Consider the following 21,346-nt stretch of genomic DNA (forward strand, 5'->3'; position numbering starts at 1 on the left):
TGAATTCCATCAGAGGACAATCTCTTCAAAGGAGACTTTTCAAAATGCAACTCGATGAAAAAGAACCAGATCTGATATTACACACAGATGTGAGGTGGCTGAGTCGAAGTAAGTTTCTACAGAAATTTCGAAATTTGCTAAATGAAATTAAAAAATTTGTTGATCAAAGGGAATATGATTATCAGCAGCTACAAGATACGGAGTGGTTGTGTGATCTGGATTTTTGGCAGATTTTACCAGTAAATTAAGTGATCTGAATTTGGAATTAGAAGGAAAAAATAGAAATGTGGGTGACATGATTAGTAGTATTTCTGCATAGTAGTATAACCAAATATTATTGTTATTTGGTTTTTTTTTTTTTAAGGAGCATTAGTAACTAAGGCCATATTGCTCCAGGGATATGCCGTGGTCATTCCCTGACCTTTCTGAATCCTCCGTATTTGGTGGTCACGGGTTCGAACCCCGGTCTAATCAAGAAGCGTGTGCTACGCACTGTTGCTCATGCCAACCTGGCTATGGAGGCGCCATTTCTGCATATAAATATCAATTTTTGGCAATGGCTAAGGAGCTCAAAGAAAAAAAATTCGATCATTTTGTGAATATGAAAGATCATTTGCAAAAATTTTGAATTTAAATTTTGAATTTTTGAATTTAATAGTGAGAAATATGTTTCTGAAATTGAGAAAGCTGTGGATGATTTTTATACAATTGAAGACATTGTTCAATATATTTCTTATACATTTAATGTCGACTTAGATGCGAAACAAATTGCAGAAAAAATCGCTGTGATTTTTCACATGGAGAAAATATTACTTGAAAATGAAATGATTACATTGCGAAACGATATCTTCCTAAAAGCCAGATCATTAGAAAAATACTTTTGGAAATATGTTTGCCGAGAAAAGTACCCAAATGTAAAAAAAAAAAAAAAAAAAAAATGCGGTGAACTTTTAAATTCCTGTTTTAGTTCCACATTATCTATGTGAATTGGGCGTTTCGTATTTGAAACAAACAAAGACGAAGAATCGCTCTACTCTTACCAACTTGCATACAGAAGATTCTTTACGGTTGGCCTTACCAAGGTATATCCCCGATTTTGAAAGCTTGACAGATTACATGAAGACTGAAACTTCACATAAATTAAAAATTTAAATATATATGAATTTAAAATAAGAATTCTGAATTGTATTTAATTTTAAAATTTATAAACAACATTTTTCAATATGTGTTCATTAACTTTTTTAACTTGTGCAATGAAATTCTTGAGATGTTACATTTTGAAAAAAAAAAAAAAAAAAACTAGGTCGTATCACAAATTAAGTTGGCCACCCCTGGCATATTGCATTCCACCTTCCAGTTTGAGAAACCTTGCCCTACACAAACAGTTTAAACTCTGGAATATCCATTACCAATTTCTTAAATGTTGATCTCCAGGTAACTCTCAAGTGGGGCAAAAATAACTTATTTGATTTCAGTCCTAATCCTTCTAAAACATAGACCTCTCTTATATCTCGTAAAAAGGATTCTTCTGTTCCTGTGTTTCTGATCTGATATATGATCTTGCCTATTTCTAGGCAAGATCATATATCTCTGTTGGCGTTTCCGTGATTTCTAATCTCTCTTGGCATAAGCACATTACAAATATTGCTTCCTATGCATCTAAAATCTGGGTTTTCCCTTTCGCTCTCGGCGTTAATTTTCTTCGTAACAGCTGTTTACTCCGTACAAGTCGCAAAGACTCCCTACCATGGAATATTGTTCTCACATCTGGGGCGGTGCCTCCAAAAGCTCTCTCAGGCTTCTATATTCCATTCAGAAGAGGGAAGTTAGTTTAATTAATGACTCTTCTCTAACAGATTTTTCTCTCTGCTTTCTCTACTCTCTATTTTATAGACGTGTTTCTGCTGCATGCTTTTGTATAGATACTTCAGTTGGCACTGCTCTTCTGAATTGGCTTCTATAATTCCCTCGCTGTCTTCCAAAGCAATCCGAACACGTGCCGCACCAGTCAACATCCTTTTACTGTCCAAGTTCAAACTCACAGAACCAACTTTTCTTCTTCCTCATTTATTCATTCAGTTTCCGTTTTCTGGAACAACCTTCCTTCATATGTCTTTCCTGAAAATTACAGTGTACAGAAGTTCCAGTCAACAAACATCTTCTTTCGTCTTCCCAACCTCCAACCCAAGCACGGTACTAAGTACTATAGATTCTAATACCTCTCGTATTTGAAGTTTTCATTAAAAAAAAAATAAATAAATAAAATAATAATGAGAAATAAACACAGAAACTTTATGAGCTACTGATCTTAAGAATTTAAACTTACAATAAACCTAAAGGAATGTTGCTTTACAAAAGGTAAGAATTAAATTCACAAAATATCACAGAAAGTAACTTAAAAAATTTTCAAAATTGAATTAATTATATTATGAAATTAAATTTGAATTATACGAGGGTTTTTAGACATTACGAAGGACAAATAATCTTTTTTTTCTTTCTTTTTTTAATTATACGCTTGACTCCACGTTATTATTTACTCAGTTTTAAGTATTTGTGTTGATAACAGATACCCAAAGTTGGATCCGAAACGTCAACACGAATGCAATATTTCGTACAGTGGGCTTGACTTTTAGTAGGAAATAGGTTTGCCTTTTGTCTAATTTTTACTTCTGAGACTCAATAAACCCTTTAAAATTGCAGAAATAACGTGGGGTCAAGTGTGTAATTATTTTTACGTTTTTTGCTTTAGGATTTTTAAAAAATAGGCTTTTTCGTTTCTGACAGTTAATCTTATTTATTTTAACGTTATCTTAATCTTAAAACCTAAGCCTTTGCCTATTTTTCACTCAAGAGACGGAGATCCTCCCTCTCAACATCTTCATTGTATCGCAGAATGCATCGTTTCGGAAATAGGTGTTCTCTTTTTCTTCGATGGGCGGGTAGGCACCCTGAGTGAAGAGTAGACGAATCTAGAACGAAATATTTTCACAATATGAGAGATGTCAAAAGATGTATAAATTAGACGTGATGCAATTCGCGCATTTAAGCCCTCTATTGTATTTCGAAACGGTGCCGTCTGGGTGGCGGCACTCTCTGCAAATAAGCAGCATTTGGGAAACATTACTATTCGATAGTGCAAGGCTAATCAACTCGTTGTGAAGTGTTTCGCAATATGAGATGTTATAGAGAGGAGCGATGTCATTTTGCAAACTTCTTTGACTTTATTGTAGGTTAAAATGGATTAGCCAAAGGCTCACGTAGCGTTGTATTACAAGAGGTAGAGAAATGATTTGTGTGTTAAAATTATTCTTGCTGCACTGCTATATGCGTTAGTTTAAAGCTTAAAATGGTTAAATAAATTAAACACTAGGCTTAAAATGAAAATAATTAAATAAATTGAACACAAGTGTACAATTTATTTAACTATTTTAGGTGTTTTTCTCTTTAGCAAAGATAACAAACAAGCGGGGGACACATTTAAACTAAAATAAATATATATTAGTATTAACGGTCCCTAAGCCTGCACTCATAACCGTACATGTATTATATCTGTATGTATGCTCACGAGCCGATTTGCCTGTTATGTCTGATGAAAAACTCGGAATAACTTACTGGGAAAAACTTCGCCTGAGATCGGCTTAATTAGCTGATCAGTAGTTTAGTCGCGAATGTAGAGACATTTGGAAATTCCTCTAGGCTGCCACGGAGGGATTGCATGTAAACTAAAGGTGAATTACTGCAAATATAAAAAAAAAAATTTCAACGAACATGAAATTAACTACAGGGGGGAAAAAACTATTACTTAATTCTTGGGCTTAATCTTCTGGAAAAATGGTTTGGTTGAAAACATGAATAATATAAAAATAAAACGATATTTATTTAAAGTTAAACGAAAGTGAACTTACGCTTAAGAAATGTAAATTGATTTCTGCTCCTACAAAGATATTTATATGTTTAATCCGCACATCCAAGCCAAGATGCTTCGCCGTCATGAGTACTGCTCTGCAAGGGGGGCTCGTTGGCATCATATACAACACGATAGGCATAAATTCTTGTAAAGTTACACTTAAACGTGAGATACAAATGTTTGCGAGTGAATATCAGGATGCTTCTAAACCTTTAAGTTCTCAGGGAACGAGGTCAACTTTCGAAAGTCAAAAGAGATTTATTGCTTGGATTTTTCAAATATAGCACCTGCCATGGCAACGAGTTATGTATCCACCAATGGAATGTTATATGAGGTTGATGACGTGGCGTGGAGATATACACAGCATTGTCGCTCCGATGTTACGTAAGTCAGCAGCCAACTGGCTCTTACTTTATTCATCCGCTTAACTTGAACGAAGTCGATAGTTGACAACGTCATTTGATAACTTTTTTTCGTTAAAGCGAATCTTTTACAAGCGAAACAAAATCTAAGGTCGTCCAAGTGCAGTTTAATAGTACAATGAAGATTTTTTTTTAGCACGGGCCAGTTATTAATGTTAAATGTTTAAAGTTAGTGGTACTTAGGTCACAAATGCTCTCTTAGAAATATAACTTAATGCGCTCTCAGTTAGAATCCGTGAAGTTCTGAGAACTAATGTGCAAAAGTGAACCCCTCCCCCTCCCATTTACTGTGAACTTGGCTGGATAGCGCTGCACACTCAAAAGTTATTCGTGGGGAACACATACGGTGAACCCATAACCCCACTATTTGTTTCATGGAAAGTTCAATGAAAGGACAAGAAAGAAAATATGAACTTGATAATAGATTCAATATGTTACAATAGTATGACCACTTTAAAAAAGGGGGGGGGGGGGGAAACATTGATATACGCATAAAGTATGAATTCAGAAATTGGATAATATTATCAAAACAAGACAGTAGGATCCTTTTGTAGAATTATTTGATAATTTTTAATTTGTATAAATGTTCTTGTTTTGTTTTTTGTTTTATTTATATTTTATAGATCTTTGAGTCTACTTTTTGTTATGAGCTGCATTTTTAATAAGTTCTTCATACACTGTCATTTAGAATTTCAGTCCATTTTCAGTCAATATTTGAAATTGAACAAGTTAGGTCATTTTATTATAATTACCTAAGAACAACCCAGTTGTGGCATTAATTTGTTTCGTGGTAAATAATTTTTCTTTTCCATAATAGCCTTGAAGTTGGGTAATGTGTGCAGTGCGTTACATTTCAGGCGCTTTCGATTTTCATTTTTTAAATAAAATGTGATATGCATGAAAAAAAAGATTAAAAAATAATAATTTCCGGGTTATATTTGCTGGATTTAAAAACAGTTATAAAATTTCACGGAAATCCGTCCACTGAGAGAAGAGTCGTAGATGTGCAATATGTCATAGATGGACAAAGATGGTGAAGACAATAATCCCAGGGGCTCACATCTGGTGAGTATGGGCTTGGCACACCCTGGGTCCTGAGCTGGATATCATCATTCTTCTCTTTCTTGGTGATCCCCTTCTCTCTCTCTCTCTCTCTCTCTCTCTCTCTCTCAGGGACGGCACCTCCGTAGCCAGGTGGGAAGGAGCAGCAGTGCGTAGCACACGCTTCTTGATTAGACCGGGGTTCGAGCCCCTCACCACCAAATACGGAGGAAAGGTCAGGGAATGACCACCGCATTTCTCGGAGCAATATGGCCTTAGTTGCTAATGCTCCTAAAAACCAAATAACAACAAACATCTCTCTCAGGGTAACTCGGGGAATTATTTTTGGTTAGTGCAGCATAAGCCTCGGGCTTCCTTGCACCACATGGCTAATAATAATAATAATAATAATAATAATAATAGGCGCTTATGTGTATCTATTGAACTCGACTAAAAAAGCATGAAACGACATCAAATCAGAAAGGTGAGAAGATAAGAGGAAAGAAGCGTAGCCAAAACAAGAATACAGACTAGGTAATTAGATTACGCTGGTGTACAGAAGTTTAGGTATAAATAACAAAAGCGCAATTAGTTTGCACAGTAATCAATACAAAGCAAATATTTGGAGTAGAAGTCCATTATGTTATGATGCAACAATGCCGTTTGCGAAATTTTGAGTAGCATGACATTTTTGATATATGCAAATTAGATAATTTGCATATATCAAAATGATTATTTGAAAATTATTAGCAAAGGAAACTGTGGACTTTAAGTAGGTGGGAGGAGAGGGCAATTACTGCTAACAGCCAAGAAACACCCACAACGGGCTCTAGTGCTGTTAATGAGTGTTCAAGAGTCCTGGATGATGCCTACTCTACAAAGAGAGCAGTTCATAACTGATATAAGGCTTGCGAATAGAAATTTGTTTCCCTAAAACTTCTAATATAGTCTGGTGAACTCAGTGGCCGTTTCATTCGGAAAATACTCTCACTCTGGAGAAAGCTCTTCGCTAGATGCATTCTATGGCGGAAAAGCATTAGAACGAATCACGAGACTCACTATGGCGGCAAAGCATTAAAACGAATCACGAGACTCACTATACCTAGAAGTCTAACATGGCTTTCAACAGTTAAGTTCTCACTTTATGTGTGACTGTGAGCTCTATGAGGACTTAAGATGTACAGTACTCTCTTCACCAAAATCCACTATCTCCCAAAAAACCTGGAACTGCACGTTCTTGATAACGCCGAAGACTACATTGCCTTCACACACTTTGCTCAAGAATTTTTCATCCGACATAGGGCGCTTCCACGAACACAAACTTGAAAACTGTACAGTACCACTCACAACTCACGACGCAGTTTTGAATCACTGATTGGAGCGTCAACTGAGAGAGAAGTTTCATTAACGCACAACAGAAGATAAGGAAACTGACACACTCAAACCCCATCAAGTGTTATCTGGTGATTCGATCTAAGTGCCTAATCTAGTTCCCTTCAAATCCCCTTCCCTAGGCCGGGGGGAGGATACGGGTTTCTGTCTCTTCTCTCCCCCCCATCTTCCCCTTCTTCTCCTGGTGGGGCCTGGGCCTTCCCCACTGACTTTTTGGGATCGCCTTCTCTATCGTCCCCATACTTCTGTCTTCCCCCACCCAGTCTTCGGTCTCCCCTCCCCACTCTGCCTAAACCGTCAGCGTACACCCTACACAATGTCAAAATTCAACAACGTCCAAAATTAAATCGCATTAATATAAACCTCTTTCGGCGTTACTTTTCCAGGGTTTTTTGTCTCCCCCCCCCTTTTTTTTTAAGGTCCTAGCCACTGATATCTCAGGAAATTAGGTGGCAGGACCTGCCAGAGTAAAAATTTAAAATTACTGTGTACCTGGTCTGCCTCCACGAGGCACAGTGTGGACAACGTTGGGCTCCAGCAAGGGTCAAGCGGCTAAATGGCCAGAAGAACAACGATACATAACACTGCACTTACAAAATCCATACACTTTTAAATTTCTGGCCTTTAAAATGAACTGTTACACCTACAATGAAAGCAACGCGGAGATGGGGGGGGGGACCCCTGGTGCCATTAAACACGAACACACTATACACTATATATCTCGCCACCATTTGGTGGCCGAGCGTCCTGGCGAGACTATGGCGGGCCCACATGCCAGAAAACCTCTACCAGAGTATAAAATCATATCTTTCACCGAGGACAATAAGTGTCATCGCACCTTATGGGAAACTAGATCGAACGGCCCACAGGGCTCTGTTCTTGGTCTATCATTCAAGGACCTGTGGAACATGGTCCTTGATGAGTTCCTGGCCATGGACCTGGGTGAAGTTCACTCCCAGGCCTTCGCGGACGACTTAATCTTGACGGTCGCTGCAGACAGCAGGACCCAATGGAGGACAAGGCGAACCGGGCCCTGAGGATACTGCACAAGTGGACGCAGACTCATCTACTGAAGATATCACCGACCAAAACGTCCTGGATTTTGTTCAAAGGAACACTTGACCTATGCAGGCTACCAAAAATCAAAGTGGAAAATAAGACTATGAAACTAGTGGACCAACTGAAACACCTCGGCCTTATACTTGATTCTAAACTATCATTCAAGTACCATCTGACATGCATCAGAGCAAAGATTGAGAAATACTCTGCACTAGTTGCCAGAATCACAAGACGAGATTGGAGGCTCAACAAACGCACCCTGTCAGTGTATTATACAACAGCCTTCCTACCAGCAATAACCTATGCCTCTCCAGCCTGGTTTCAAAAAGCCGTAACCGCCGTAAATCGACGAACACTGGACGCCACTCAACGGACAATATTGCCAACCATCACTGTGCCTGCTGTACCACAAGCACTCCCGCCCTACAGGTATTAACAGGGGCTCTCCCCCTGGACTTAGAGGCTATTCGCTACGGCATCACTCACAGCATTGCAAAAGGACAATTCTTCCTTCACCTTCATTGGCTTTACTGTAAAGACAGCTGCGAATCAGAAATAAGAAAAAATCAGACTACAAAGGCAGTTACAGCAGGTATGGCAGGATCGATGGACTGCCACAACCAAAGGCAAAATTACAAAAATTTCTGCCCACCATAGACGGGTGTACCTGAAGCCCCAACCCTGGTTTCAACCCGGCCTCTTCACAACCTATTTGCTGACAGGCCACGGAGCGTTCAACGCGAAATTAGCATCTTTCAGAATCCTAGAGGACCCACATTACTCCTGTGGGGAGCCAGAAACCTGGACACACATAATGTATGAATGTACCAACTATGAAGACCCACGTTGCAGATGTATGACAGCAAACGTATGACAGTATGACAAAACCACGTACTTCCAAAGACATCTCGAGTCACACCTACTAGATTCATGCGAAGAGTACAAGGCACTAAACCAAATTTGCACAGGAGTTGTGTACCCGGCACAGAACACAAATTGCTGTTCACAGGGGTCCACAATAATGAGAAACTCCTGCAGGAGCTGCTTTCCCTCCCTTCAGCACAATACATAACTGCTGTATATAAAAACTTCAATAAGGAGGGACGTCACGGACTTTTAGGACAATGACTTACTTGATAGAGACGCCAAAATATGACTGACGTGTGTGCTGATACCCGCTTGTGCATCGCCTGCACACAAGTAGATATGCTAACAACAGGACGGAACGGGAGTGTTCCAGGATTGACGACTTTCACAGCTTGGACACCACGACTACTGTGACTACACGCAGCTATGCTTTTGACGCCATAAGGCGATCCTATACCTGTGTGCACAGTGCTTTTACTCCTCTTCCTGGGCGGGGGGGAGAGAGGGGACGGTTCTGCTGTTTCTTCGCCCTCCCCTCCTTTCCTCCTGGTGGCGCATGGGCATGCCCCACTGACCTTCTCTGGGGTTGTCTTCGCTATTGACCCCATATTTCTCACTTCCCTCCAGCCTTCAGTCTTCCCCCTTATTCTGACCAAACATCATAGCGTACGCCCCACACTACCAAAATTTTAATTGTTCAAATCAAGTCACGCATGCTCTTTTGCCCTCTAATAATCTCTTTATCGTGTTACCCCGAAAATCGCCGCGTGTTGCATTATCTTTTTTTTTTTTTTTTTTTTTACATAGGCCCTAGCAACTGAAATCTCAGGAAACTAGGTGGCAGGGCCTGCCAGATTAAAACTTCATACTACTGTGTACCTGGTCTGTCTCCACGGGGCCAAGTGTGGGCAACGTTGGGCCTCAGCAGGGGGTCCAGTGGCTAATGGCCAGATGAAAAACGATACACAAACTACACATATAAACAAAATCCACACACTATTAAATCTCTGGCCTTCCCACCGAACTGGTACATTAACAATGAAAGCAATGCGGAGATGGGGAAACCCCTGGTGCCGTTAGACACCAATACACTTTACACTATCTCCTCTAAAGATGGGTAACTTCGCAACATGCACTGCACATTGTCTATCCAAAGTGCCTCTTCTATAGCGGTGCCATACCCCGATGTTTAATGGCTTACCTAGGACTCTCTCTCTCTCTCTCTCTCTCTCTCTCTCTCTCTCTCTCTCTCTCTCCTCTGGTGTTAGACCTAGATAACGATCTTCTGCTGGTGCAGTAACCCATGGTTGACCTTGTTCGGCTCTTGGCGATACTTCTGTCTTCAATCAGGATATCATATTTGGATGAATATTCAGAAGCCTTGCACCTCCGCTTTAATTGGCCGCTTCCGCCCTCGTATGGTGTCTTTGTGTTATTGAATCATAAAACATTAAATGCGCGGTATTCGTTCACATTCGATGATACCACAGTGGCATTTAGCGTTTAGTGTCATTTGTAACATCCAAGTATTTCAATACACGATCGCTGACTTAACCCCAAAACAATAAAAAGTCAGTGGTAAAATGTTAAGTGAGCAGTGAATGTGAGTTTAACTGTACCAGCCTATCCATTGTCTACGAAAGTGTTGTTCAGAGAGGTGTTTCTGGTCTCGCTTCCATGGGACGATGTAGTACCTTGTTAAAAGTTAACGGCTGCAGCACTGTCTGCTGTTGGAATACTGGAAAGATACACTTTTGTAGTTTATAGTATGTTTCGATGGGGAAAAATGTATAACACGGGGTCCCCCCCCCACCCTTCTTGGTGAAGAACAGCAAACTAGATTCTTTGACTGGCATTGGAAAGGGACGTGTTTGGATGGGTGGTTTAATGGCGTGAGCTAACTTTCTTTTAATTAATAATAGAGGTCGTCACAGATCTCCTAGTCAGTCAACAGCCTCAGAAGGAGAGTATAATCCAGTGGAATGGCCAGCCAGATCCCGTTCCACCCGTGCTTTTTTAGGGAGAATGGAAGCGGTGATGGGTATTCGTTCGATCCCGTTTGAAGATATACCTGTTAAATCACCTGACGCCACACCCATGGATTTTTGCGCATTCGCACTTTTGTTGTTGTTGTCCTTGTTGCTATGGGCGTTTCATGGAGCATACCGGACTTCTGAAAAGAGTTCTCGGAAACCGTCGCTCTAGAACTGTTGAAGGTTTGTGGAAAGTCTGCCAACAGGAATGGGAGAAGATGGACTTGGCAGTTTTGCAGTGGGCTTTACTTCAATAGAAATTGTGATGCCGTGCGATAGTCCATGAGCAGGGAAAACAAATAGAACACAACTGGTGGTGGTGGCACGGAATTTCGTAGATTTAAAGGACTGTCAAAATCGTTATCAAAAGGCTGAATCAACCCTCCGTATACACTGGTAGTTCTGTAATTAATTTCAAATTCATAGTTTATTACGCCTTGTGCGTTTATTTTTCTATGCGTATGTAATGTAAGATTGTGCAAGAATTTGAAGGTTAAACCAGTACACCAATTTAACATACCTTTCCGTTTCCGTAGTAAAGCTAAGAAATTTTAAGACTGTCATTATAGGAATATTTCCTGGAACCAGCAGTCACTTTTGTTGTTAGCCTTTAAACGCCTCGGACATTTACGCAGAAATACTAATCCAGATAAGGATAAAAAAACTGCTCAGTGATGATTAACCGGGTTGCCGTGTGCAGGGTTGTGCACCGCACAAGGGCGACTAATGAAATGGGGCGCCATCTGGAGTTTAGTAGTTTACAAATTTTAAAAATTAAAATGAGAATTATAAATTAAAAACGAGAATAATAGTTTTTGATTGTACTTGACTAAAAAGTTACCAGCATGTTATGACATCAACGTCTAAAATTTGTTTTCAACTATAAATCGTTAGAAACAGCACTCCCCCCCCCCCCTTTTCTTAATTACATATTTGAATTAAAAAGGGTAACACCACCACCACCACTACTAGTATTACTAATAATAAAAATAATAATACTAATAATAATAATTATTATTATTATTATAAAGATTTCCCCCGTCTCGTGACGAGTACTGATACCAAGTGCATGGGGCGGCTGGTTGTTTCCGGTTACTATTATTACTCTTGGTCGAAGTACTCTCTTACTGTCCTACAGGTGTTCAGGATCTTGACTTTCTGGAGTTCCATGTAAGTGTTCATTGGGAGGTCTATTGCTTCTAGGTTCTTATGAAAGGTCTTTGGAACCATGCCGGTGGTTGAAACGATGATCGCAATGGTCGTTACTTGTTCCATTTGCCACATATCTTTGACTTCCTATCTTAGGTCTGAGTACTTTCTGATCTTTTTCTCTTAAGTTTTCTGGAGGTTGCGGTGTTGGGCACCTCTATGTCGATCAGCAGGTAGCCATTTCCCTTCTTGCCGATGAGGGTTATATGTGGTCTGATGTGAATGATCGTCATGACAGTTATTATGGCACGGTCTGTGAATAGGGGCCTGCGGTTTGTACTTGTAATACGGTAAACTTTCTTTGATCAGCTTGTATTTTTTCTCTGGCTTCTGATGTATTATCCCGGCCACCTGGTCGTGTCGGTGAGTGTACTCCGCCTGGGTGATTACCCAGTATCCTGCGGTGATGGGCTGGATTCTTTCTGGAGGCCAGGTGGCATCGTGACATGTGTCATCTGTTACTCCAGGATCGTTGGCGACGCATACCCTGTATTTTCTTCATTTAATCGGTCTCAGGCGTAGATAGTAAGGTTGCCCAACTTTTCAAAATCCCCGGAAACTCGGGTTTTTCGTCCAAAACAAGCAAATCGACCATAGAACACACGCAATTTACAGATAAAGACACAGCACGATAGATGAATTTAATTATTTGGGTGGCCTAAAAATAATAGTTTGTGGTTTTTATATTGTCTTCATGGAGTTCCTTGTTGGACTCGGTTCTGTGATTTTGGAACATTGCCTTCAACTGTTGGATTCTAACTCTGGCTGGAGTGCTGGACCTCATTCATGGTGTTGGGCCTAGTGCTCTGGTTAGTTGTCTTTTGTGCAGTGATCATGAATGCTTCTGGATTCTGGGGTGCTAAGCCTGATTCACTGCGTCGGGTAAGGTGCTCTAATGGTTCTATTTTTCCATGGCCGATAGTTGGACATTTACTGGACAATATCTTTATTGGGTTTTGAGGTTCCAATGCTTGTGGAACAGCAAATGAAGAGATATTCAGTTGAACTCTTATTTTTGAAGCTTGTAGTTGTGCCCCATCCAGACTGTTGATTTTTAATTTTTTTTTTTTTTTTTTTTTTTCCCTCTCCCTCCTTGCTGGCTCCATGTTATGGGCAACCGGGAGCGGGATTGCTGGTACCCACTGGTATTACACTACATCCTGTGGTTGCGAATTTCATTCGCGAATTGCACTAAATTAAACCAGACCCAGGTAATTCAACATACTTTTCCAGCCCCTCCACAGTGTTTAATGTTATGTACAGAGCACCTAAATATAAGAAAGTGCATTACCCCTTAAAATTTTAATTGTGGTCCGAATAATGTAAGTATATGGCAATATTTCTTACAGATTGCATCAGATAAGATTGACACGCGTACGTGATGACGTAATATTGCATCAACTGTTACTTTCAGCTATATAAGCATGCTCTGTAAGAGTTGCAGTCATTCCTTGTAATCAGTCGACAGTGAGAGATTTCTTTCCAAACTCAAGAATACTGGTTCTGCTGATAAGAAAAAAAAAAGGAACCGGACGCAAACGAGCCTCCACGCCAAAACAGGACCGCGTTTTGAAGCGCTTATGCCTTAAAAATCGTAAAGCTTCTTCGTCTGAGCTGAAAAGAGAATGGGAAGAACATACAGGAGTGGTAGCAAGTGCAATAACAGTCAGAAGACGCCTCTTCAAAAATGGACTTGTAGCCCGTCGTATCTCCTCACACAAAAAATGAAAAACACCCGATTAATTTGGTGTAAGGAGCATGTCAAATGGACATGTGTATATGTATGGGCGGCAACTAGAACGTTTGTTCAACTCCGCCTCGTATCTCTGTGAAGAACAGTATCACCAAAATTGGGCCAGATGTGTGTGTGACGTCGGTTTGTGTGTATTATGTGTGTGTTCTGTTGTTCTGTTCTGGCCTCTTGGCTACCCAGAAGCATCAGGCATCTGGACAGATGATTCTGGGTATTCGTCCACACCACGGGAAGGTGGGCCAGTCCCAATAAAACACGTACCGTCTGGATGTTGTCAGCAGGTGGGCCAGGAACCTCTGGGGGCCCATTCCAGAGGCAAGAGAGGAGGAAAAAAAAAAAAAAACTACCTTTGGTGCAGGTTGTAAAAAAAATAAAAAAAAAGAAAAGAAAAAAAATAATAATAATAAAAATAAAATAAAAAATAAAAAATAATAAAAAAAGCTAGTGGTGCGTGCAGATAATATATTATAATAATAAACTGACATTTATGTATGAGAAATAAAAATAAAATAAAATAAAAATTGATAGTGTGGCAAATGGAGCAAAAAAAACCGATAATTATGTTAATAATAATAATAATAATAATAATAATAATAATAATAATAAAAATAAAAATAATAAAAATTAAAATAAGTAAAATAAAAAATAAAATATATAGAGAAAAATAAATAAAATAATAATAAAAATAATAATAAATAAAAATAAATAAAAATTTGAATTTAGCCTTCCCCTTTACACATCTAGGCTGTAGAATTGTTTGTCTGGTTTTGGTTGGCATTGGCATACATGGTCTTTCGTCTGGTAAAAATGCCAGATGCAAAGGCCTGCAGGGAGGAAAGATTGTCTGGAGTCTGGATTAGTTGATCCACATTGGTTGGTGAGAAGTTCAGTATGTCTCTCCGAAGTTGATCTCTGAGATCCTCATACAAGTCACAGTCAAAAAGAAGGTGGTACCAGTTTTCCTTACCTCCACAAAAGCATAGGTCGGTAGCGAGAAGCCCCAGTTGGTACAGCTTTTCATTCAGGGAGCCGTGGCCGGTCACCAAGAAGGACGTTTCAAGGCTGAGAGAGAACCAGGATCTTGCAGTTTTGGTCATGGCAAACTTTACCTCGGGGAGGAATCTTTTGGTTACTGTGCCTTGTGGAGACGTATTCCACCTGGTTTGCCAGATGTTGACCAGTTCGCTGTAACATCTTGTTTTTCCCCACTTATCATCTGCAGTGAGATTAAGCTCAATACCCAGAATCAGAATACAGGTTGGTATTTTCTTTCTGATTCTGAAGCAGAGCCCACGGAAGATCTTAAACAACTCAAGAGGGAGAGTTCCCGCAATTACCTGAATAGCTGCCGTGGAGACAGTCCTGCATATACGGTGGGTGGCCAGGATCATTCCTCTTTGAATGGAGTTCAGTTTGTTTCTCATTTTTATAAAAACTGCACGATGGAACCACACACCGGCAGCATAAGTTACAATGGGTAGGAATACTGCTTTGTAGTATAGCGATAACGTTCTCTTAGACAAACCCCAATCACTTCGAGAGACTCTGAGGATGGAGGCAGAAAAACCTTTAACTTTGGTGCTGAGGTGTTGGAGGTGTGGGAAGAAGCAGGGTTTGTGGTCTATAGTGACCCCTAAGACCCTCGCTTGCGTAACTAAAGGCAGTTGCACACCAGAGATCTTGATTTGCGGGGGTCTCCGCAGGTCAAGTTTGCTCTTGAAAATCATCATTTTGGATTTAGCTGGATTTATATGGAGCTTGTTTAACCTGGTCCAGATGGAGAGATTGGACAAAACATGCTGACATTAGCTTCCAGAGCAGAGCGTGAGTTTCCAGAAACGATGATGGTGAGATCGTCCGCAAATGCTACAATTTTTGTGTTGTCAAATGTACCCCCAGCAGTGAAGGCCACTTATTTTCTCTGAGATGAAAAGAAATTCAACCTGCATGGTTCTGATGGGAAACAAACGATTCGCTGTAGACGTGGTGAAGAATACCATCCAGACTGTATGGTGTCTACATTAAATTTCCTACCAGCCAAATGATATAGGGGTGCATTTCGTATCGCGTAGTAGGTCATCCGCAGTTTATAAAAGATTCCGTAAATGCTAGTGGATACCGGGCTATATTGTAAGTCAAATGCTGCCAACCATTAGAGACCATTTTAACCCGCCAAGTAACTGCATCTTTCTGGACGACTCTGCTCCTTGTCATTGGGCGAAAAGTGTAAGTAGGCACTTTTATAGTTACTTTAGCTTCATTTCTGCATTAGAGGTTCGACGGTAATATGTTTACATTTGTTACAGGTGAAAAATTGGTTGGAAGAACAGTCCATTACAACTGTTAGCTAGCCAGGAAACAGCCCGGACATGAATCATATAGAGCAGGGGTGGCCAACGAATCGATCGCGGATTTAATTTCGGTCGATCACGACTAATTTTAAATATACAGTCATCCCTCGATTTGTGCACCTTGTGCAATGAAATTTTTGAGATGGTAGATCGCGGCACATTTTGAAGGAAAAAAGTAGATAGCATCACATATTAAGTTGGCTACTCCTGATATAGAGAACTGTTGGCATCGTGTGGAATGTGCAGTTGCCACAAAGAAACCAAAGACCCTTCGTGAACTTCAGGAAGCCATAATTCGTGTTTGGAACCACGAAATCTTTGTTGATTATCATCGGAAATTGATCTTGTCAATGCCTCGACGGTGTGCTGCTGTCATCAGAGCCAGAGGCGGTTCAACTAAATGGTAGTTTGCACCTGGTGAACTTTTCATTTTGTTTTCCATTTAAACTGAAGCAAATTGAGGGCTTCTGATAACATTTCAGCCATAATTGTCGTGTTAACCAAAACTGTTATATAAAGGTTGGAAATGCTCATTTTGGAATATTTTGAGAGCACCTGTCAAATATTACTTAGCTCTGCCTTAACTATTAATAAATATCTTTTATTTATATTTCTATTTGTGATACTAGTCATTAATGTAGTATACCATCGCGAAAAAGGGTTAGAAATGTGAAATTCCTAGGTGATGCACTTTCTTTGAACACCAGTGTATATAAACCGTGAAATGCACCCCTATATCATTTGGCTGGTAGGAAATTTAATGTAGACACCATACAGTCTGGATGGTATTCTTCACCACGTCTACAGCGAATCGTTTGTTTCCCATCAGAGCCATGCAGGTTGAATTTCTTCTCATCTCAGAGAAAATAAGTGGCCACCACTGCTGGGGGTACATTTGACAACACAAAAATTGTAGCATTTGCGGACGATCTCACCATTTTGTACATCAAAGTAATGTATATTACTTTGATGTACAAAATCTTGAGACTGTGTATTGTGTGTAATTAATAAATGAATGTAGTTCTTAGAGTCTACGCGGGTGGCACAGTGGTATCGTCACCGCCTCCCCCCACCGAGTGGAAAAGGCCCGGGTTCGAATACCGTCGATAACGCAAGAAACTGTAATGGCCTTTTTTTCACTCCGTGGCTGAGTTAGTCGGTCTCAGGCGTAGATAGGAAGGCTTTCCCCCCTAGAAATTGGTTTTTTTTTCGTCCAGAGAACACACGCAATTTACAAACATAATACATAAATGGGTATACAGTATGTAAGAAATTATGGGTGGCACTAATATAATAGTTTGAGTTTTGTAGTTCATAGGATTCATACTCGCCATCTTGGATGGTGAGCATAATTCCTTCGGTCTCGGGGAAGAGTCTTCCGTTCGTGACTCAAGCGTTGGAAGCCATCATCATCGATGTAATCTTGATGAAGGTTACGTAGTTTTTTTTTTTTTTTTTTTTAATAAAAACCCCAAACACGAAAGGTATCAAAACCTATAGTACTTAGTACCGTGCATGGGTTGAAGGAGAAGTATGGGGGGAGGGGGATACCGGAAACTTTGCTCTAGAGACTAAACATGGGTTTCACCACTTCAAGCCTCCAATAAGCAAAGTGGTGGTATTTCACCGGTTGATGAAAGTCATCTACCACGTAGTGTCTGCCATAGAGTGTCTTCTTCGCCTATCTTTCTGTCTTTATTTCTTCTATCTGTCCTTATTGAGGTTGAGGTTGAGTGTTAGTGTATAGTGTGTTCGTGTCTAACGGCACCAGGGGTTTCCCCATCTTCGCGTAGTATGCATTGTCGTGTGATACAGTACACTGTAAAGGCCAGAGATTTAAAAGTGTATGGATTTTGTAAGTGTAGTGTCGTGTATCGTTGTTCTTTTAGCCGCTAGACCCCTGCTGGGGCCCAACATAATAATAATAAATAAATTTTCTGTTTATACTCCGGGACGGCCAAACGGTCAGAGGAGTTCACAAGATAGAAAGAATACAAGAAACAGCACCGTATTGAACAGTCACGGGCTTGAACCCCGGTCACTCAAGGCACGTGTACTTATGCACCCGCGCGCCTCTCTTCTTGATTAGACCGGGGTTCGAGCCCGTCACCACCAAATACGGAGGATGCGGAAAGGTCAGGGAATTACCAGCGCATATTCCGGAGCAATATGGCCTTAGTTGCTAATGCTCCTATTAAAATAAAAAAAAAAAAAAAAAAAAAAACAACAACAACCCGCGCGCCTCACCACTAGGCTACGGCGGCCTTTTCCCACACTATACCTCGTGGAGGCAGACCAGGTACACCAGTATTTAGATATTTACTCTGGCAGGTCCTACCACCTAATTTCCTGAGATTTCACTGGCAAGGACCTAAAAAAAAAAAATAAATAAATAAATAAATAATAATAAATAAATAAAATAAAAAGAAAAAAAAATAAATAAAATAAAAAGAAAAATAAATAAATAAAATAAAAAGAAAAAAATAATAAATAATAAAATAAATAATTAAATAAACAATAATAAATAAATAACATAAATAAATAATAAATAAATAACATAAATAAATAATAAATAAATAAAAAATAAATAATAATTATTATAATTTGGGAAGTAGTCGCTGAAAGGTTAGGCCGAAAGGGGTTTTCGTATGCAGTTGGAATTTTACTGGGCGTTCGCTGGTGTTTAGGCAGAGTAGGGGGTAGACTGGAGAAAGAAGGGGGGGGGGGGAGAAGTCAGATATGGAGCCAATAGGGAAGGTGACCCCAGGTCAAAGTTTTAAATTTGAATTTAGACTGTGGGTTACGGTGTGAAAGTGAACAGAGTAGGGGAGAAACTGAAGGCTGGGGGAGGAAACAGGAATTAAGGGATCGTTAGAGGAGGTGACCTCGGTCAGTGGGGCAGGCCCATGTCCCACTAGGAGGAAAAGGAGGGCGAGGAGGGGAAGAGACAGTGAAACCATCCCTTCCCCTCCCCAGGGAAGTGGAAAGAGTACCGTGCAAGATGTTTGTTGTTTGTTATATGGTTTTTAGGAGCATTAGCAACTAAGGCCATATTGCTCCGGGATATGCGGTGGTCATTCCCTGACCTTTCCGCATCCTCCGTATTTGGTGGTGACGGACTCGAACCCCGGTCTAGTCAAGAAGCGTGTGCTACGCACTCTGCTCCTTCCCACCTGGCTACGGAGGCGCCACCGTGCAAGAGAGCACAGGTATAGGATCTCCTGTGGCGTTGGCAGCAGAGCTACAATCAGGCCAAATCCATGGTGTGTCTTCTATTTAAGTTCTACTTCTTCTAAAGAGATGTCAACTTCTAGGGTTGTGGGTCATTCCTAGGTCAAGTCCCGTATTTGCAGTTCAGGTTGTTGAGGTTGCGCTTGCAGTCTGTCATCAAGTTTTCGGTTTTAATCTTCTTCCGTTTAAAGAGGAGAAATGCTGGTTGGCGATATGTTTTGTCTTTGGGTTGTCATGGTCGGGTGGCATTTCCTCTTTTGCTCAGTGTATGGTAATTTGCGCCATTCTTCTCGCGAAGAGGTCTTGGGCGAATCGTGACAATGCTTTATAATCTTCCGTTTCAAGGAGGAGAAATTCTTGTCCTCTTGGAAGATATCTCATTTTGTAATCAGACTACATCTTAGGTCGTGAGGGCGCTGTATCGTCCAGTGTGGCTCATGTGTTCTGAATGTGCTCCTGCTTTTTGAGATATTTAATGCGTTCATTGACAACCCCCTTATGTGTAAATATGTTTTCCTAGAAGTTAAAGTTGTGGTGAGTTCATAGGTGATTTTTTGGTTGTTGGGACCGTGGGGTTGTGGAATTATTTGCATGAGATTATATTACAAACTGAGTAATTGATTTCATAGTCGTACATTGCATTGCATAGTGCTTATACATATATCACTGAAATCTCCCATAGAGATACCATTATTCCATAGACTTTGTATGGATGATAATGGCGACTTGAAATATTCCATTTTTTGAAATTAGTCATGGAGACGGAAAACATTTACTAGCGCCATCGCAGTATTTTGACTTAATATCGTTTGTTCATTAGTTTACTTAAGCCTTCTGCTGGATAACATTGTGGGCTTGTTTGGGCTATCATTTCTTAATCTTAAAGTTGATATTTCTCCTCATCTATTGGTCCTTGGGACCCCGTTATTGGTAGGTGAGGATCTTATAAAAATACTTAATTTCAAGAATTTTTCTGGCGCCCTCAGGCTATTAGGGACTGAGATCTAGACACTGCTTTTCGAAGATTTCAGAACTTCCCTTCCACTTTCCATCCAGCTGGATAAGTGAAATACATATTGAACATAGACATATTGATATAACTCTGTCTTTAGGGTACTAATGAGTATCCTATTAGGATTGAGAAGACAAGTTTAGAACAAGAGGATAGACAATAGTCGTGTGGTTTTTTTTTTTTTTTTTTTTGCCTACACTTATCTGACATGGATACTGACTTGGACCATGACCAAGTTAGGATACTGACACAAGATATTGACATTGAGAATTCTTCTGGATCAGAGTCTACGGATTCATCTAAGAAAAAAAAGGGATGCAGGGGGAAGAAAACTCCCAAAACTCCTAGAATTACTCAAGCTCGAGGAGATAAAAACATTGTGGTGGAGAGTCCCTCTGTTTCGTTGGCTTCTGAGCCGCCGATGGTCATTGTCGATAGTAACTCGATTCCAACAGAATCTTCTGAAGATCTTTCTCTAACAGAGGGATTGGACCTGGGTGGGTCTTTGAATGCTTCAATTGTATATGCGACGGTTGCCAAAATCAGGAAAGCTCTGGGAGAGTTTCTATCAAAGGATTCTAGCAAGATAACTAAGTCTGCCTCTAACCGCATTCATAGTCTATGGGCGGATCTAGAGGCAGTTACCACCGCAATCTTAATTGACAATGAACGACTTAAGACCAAAGCATCTGAATTGGAAATCAGAGCAGGTCTTTTGGACAAGATGATACAGATCCAACGTGATCTACATCCTCATAAGACTTTTACGGAAGTTGTTCGTGGTGGGACAAAGCGAAATAGACAGACTCCTGAAATAACAGAGATTCCTCTGCTAACGTCTTCAGTGGAGGTGGCAGCTTCTTCGGGCAGACCAATTGCTGGTGAAGATAGGATGGATTCCGGAAGTGGGATCTCTGATTCCGAAAACATACTAATACTTAGGCCCTCAGCAGAATCTTCCCTGGCGTCTAGCCAGGATATCAGGAAGGCAGTTACTGAAGTGATTAAAAAAGATCACAAGGACATGAAAATCAAGGGTGTACGTCTTTTGAGAAATAAAGGTGTGTTG

At 40.2% G+C, this 21,346-nt stretch overlaps 1 protein-coding gene across 1 annotated transcript in view; it reads right to left on the bottom strand.

Moving 5' to 3' along the window:
* Window positions 1-4,046, bottom strand: part of LOC150083748 (glutathione S-transferase 1-like) — a 49,359-nt gene extending 45,313 nt beyond the window's left edge. The window contains exon 1 of the mRNA XM_090378594.1: window positions 3,906-4,046. Within this exon, the coding sequence (XP_090234720.1) occupies window positions 3,906-4,046 (141 nt within the window). The remainder of the gene's footprint in view (window positions 1-3,905) is intronic.
* Window positions 4,047-21,346: the final 17,300 nt, after the last annotated feature.

The sequence above is a fragment of the Mastigoproctus giganteus genome, chromosome 7, assembly GCF_048544385.1.
Source record: "Mastigoproctus giganteus isolate SK-2022 chromosome 7, ASM4854438v1, whole genome shotgun sequence".
Lineage (NCBI taxonomy): Eukaryota > Metazoa > Arthropoda > Arachnida > Uropygi > Thelyphonidae > Mastigoproctus > Mastigoproctus giganteus.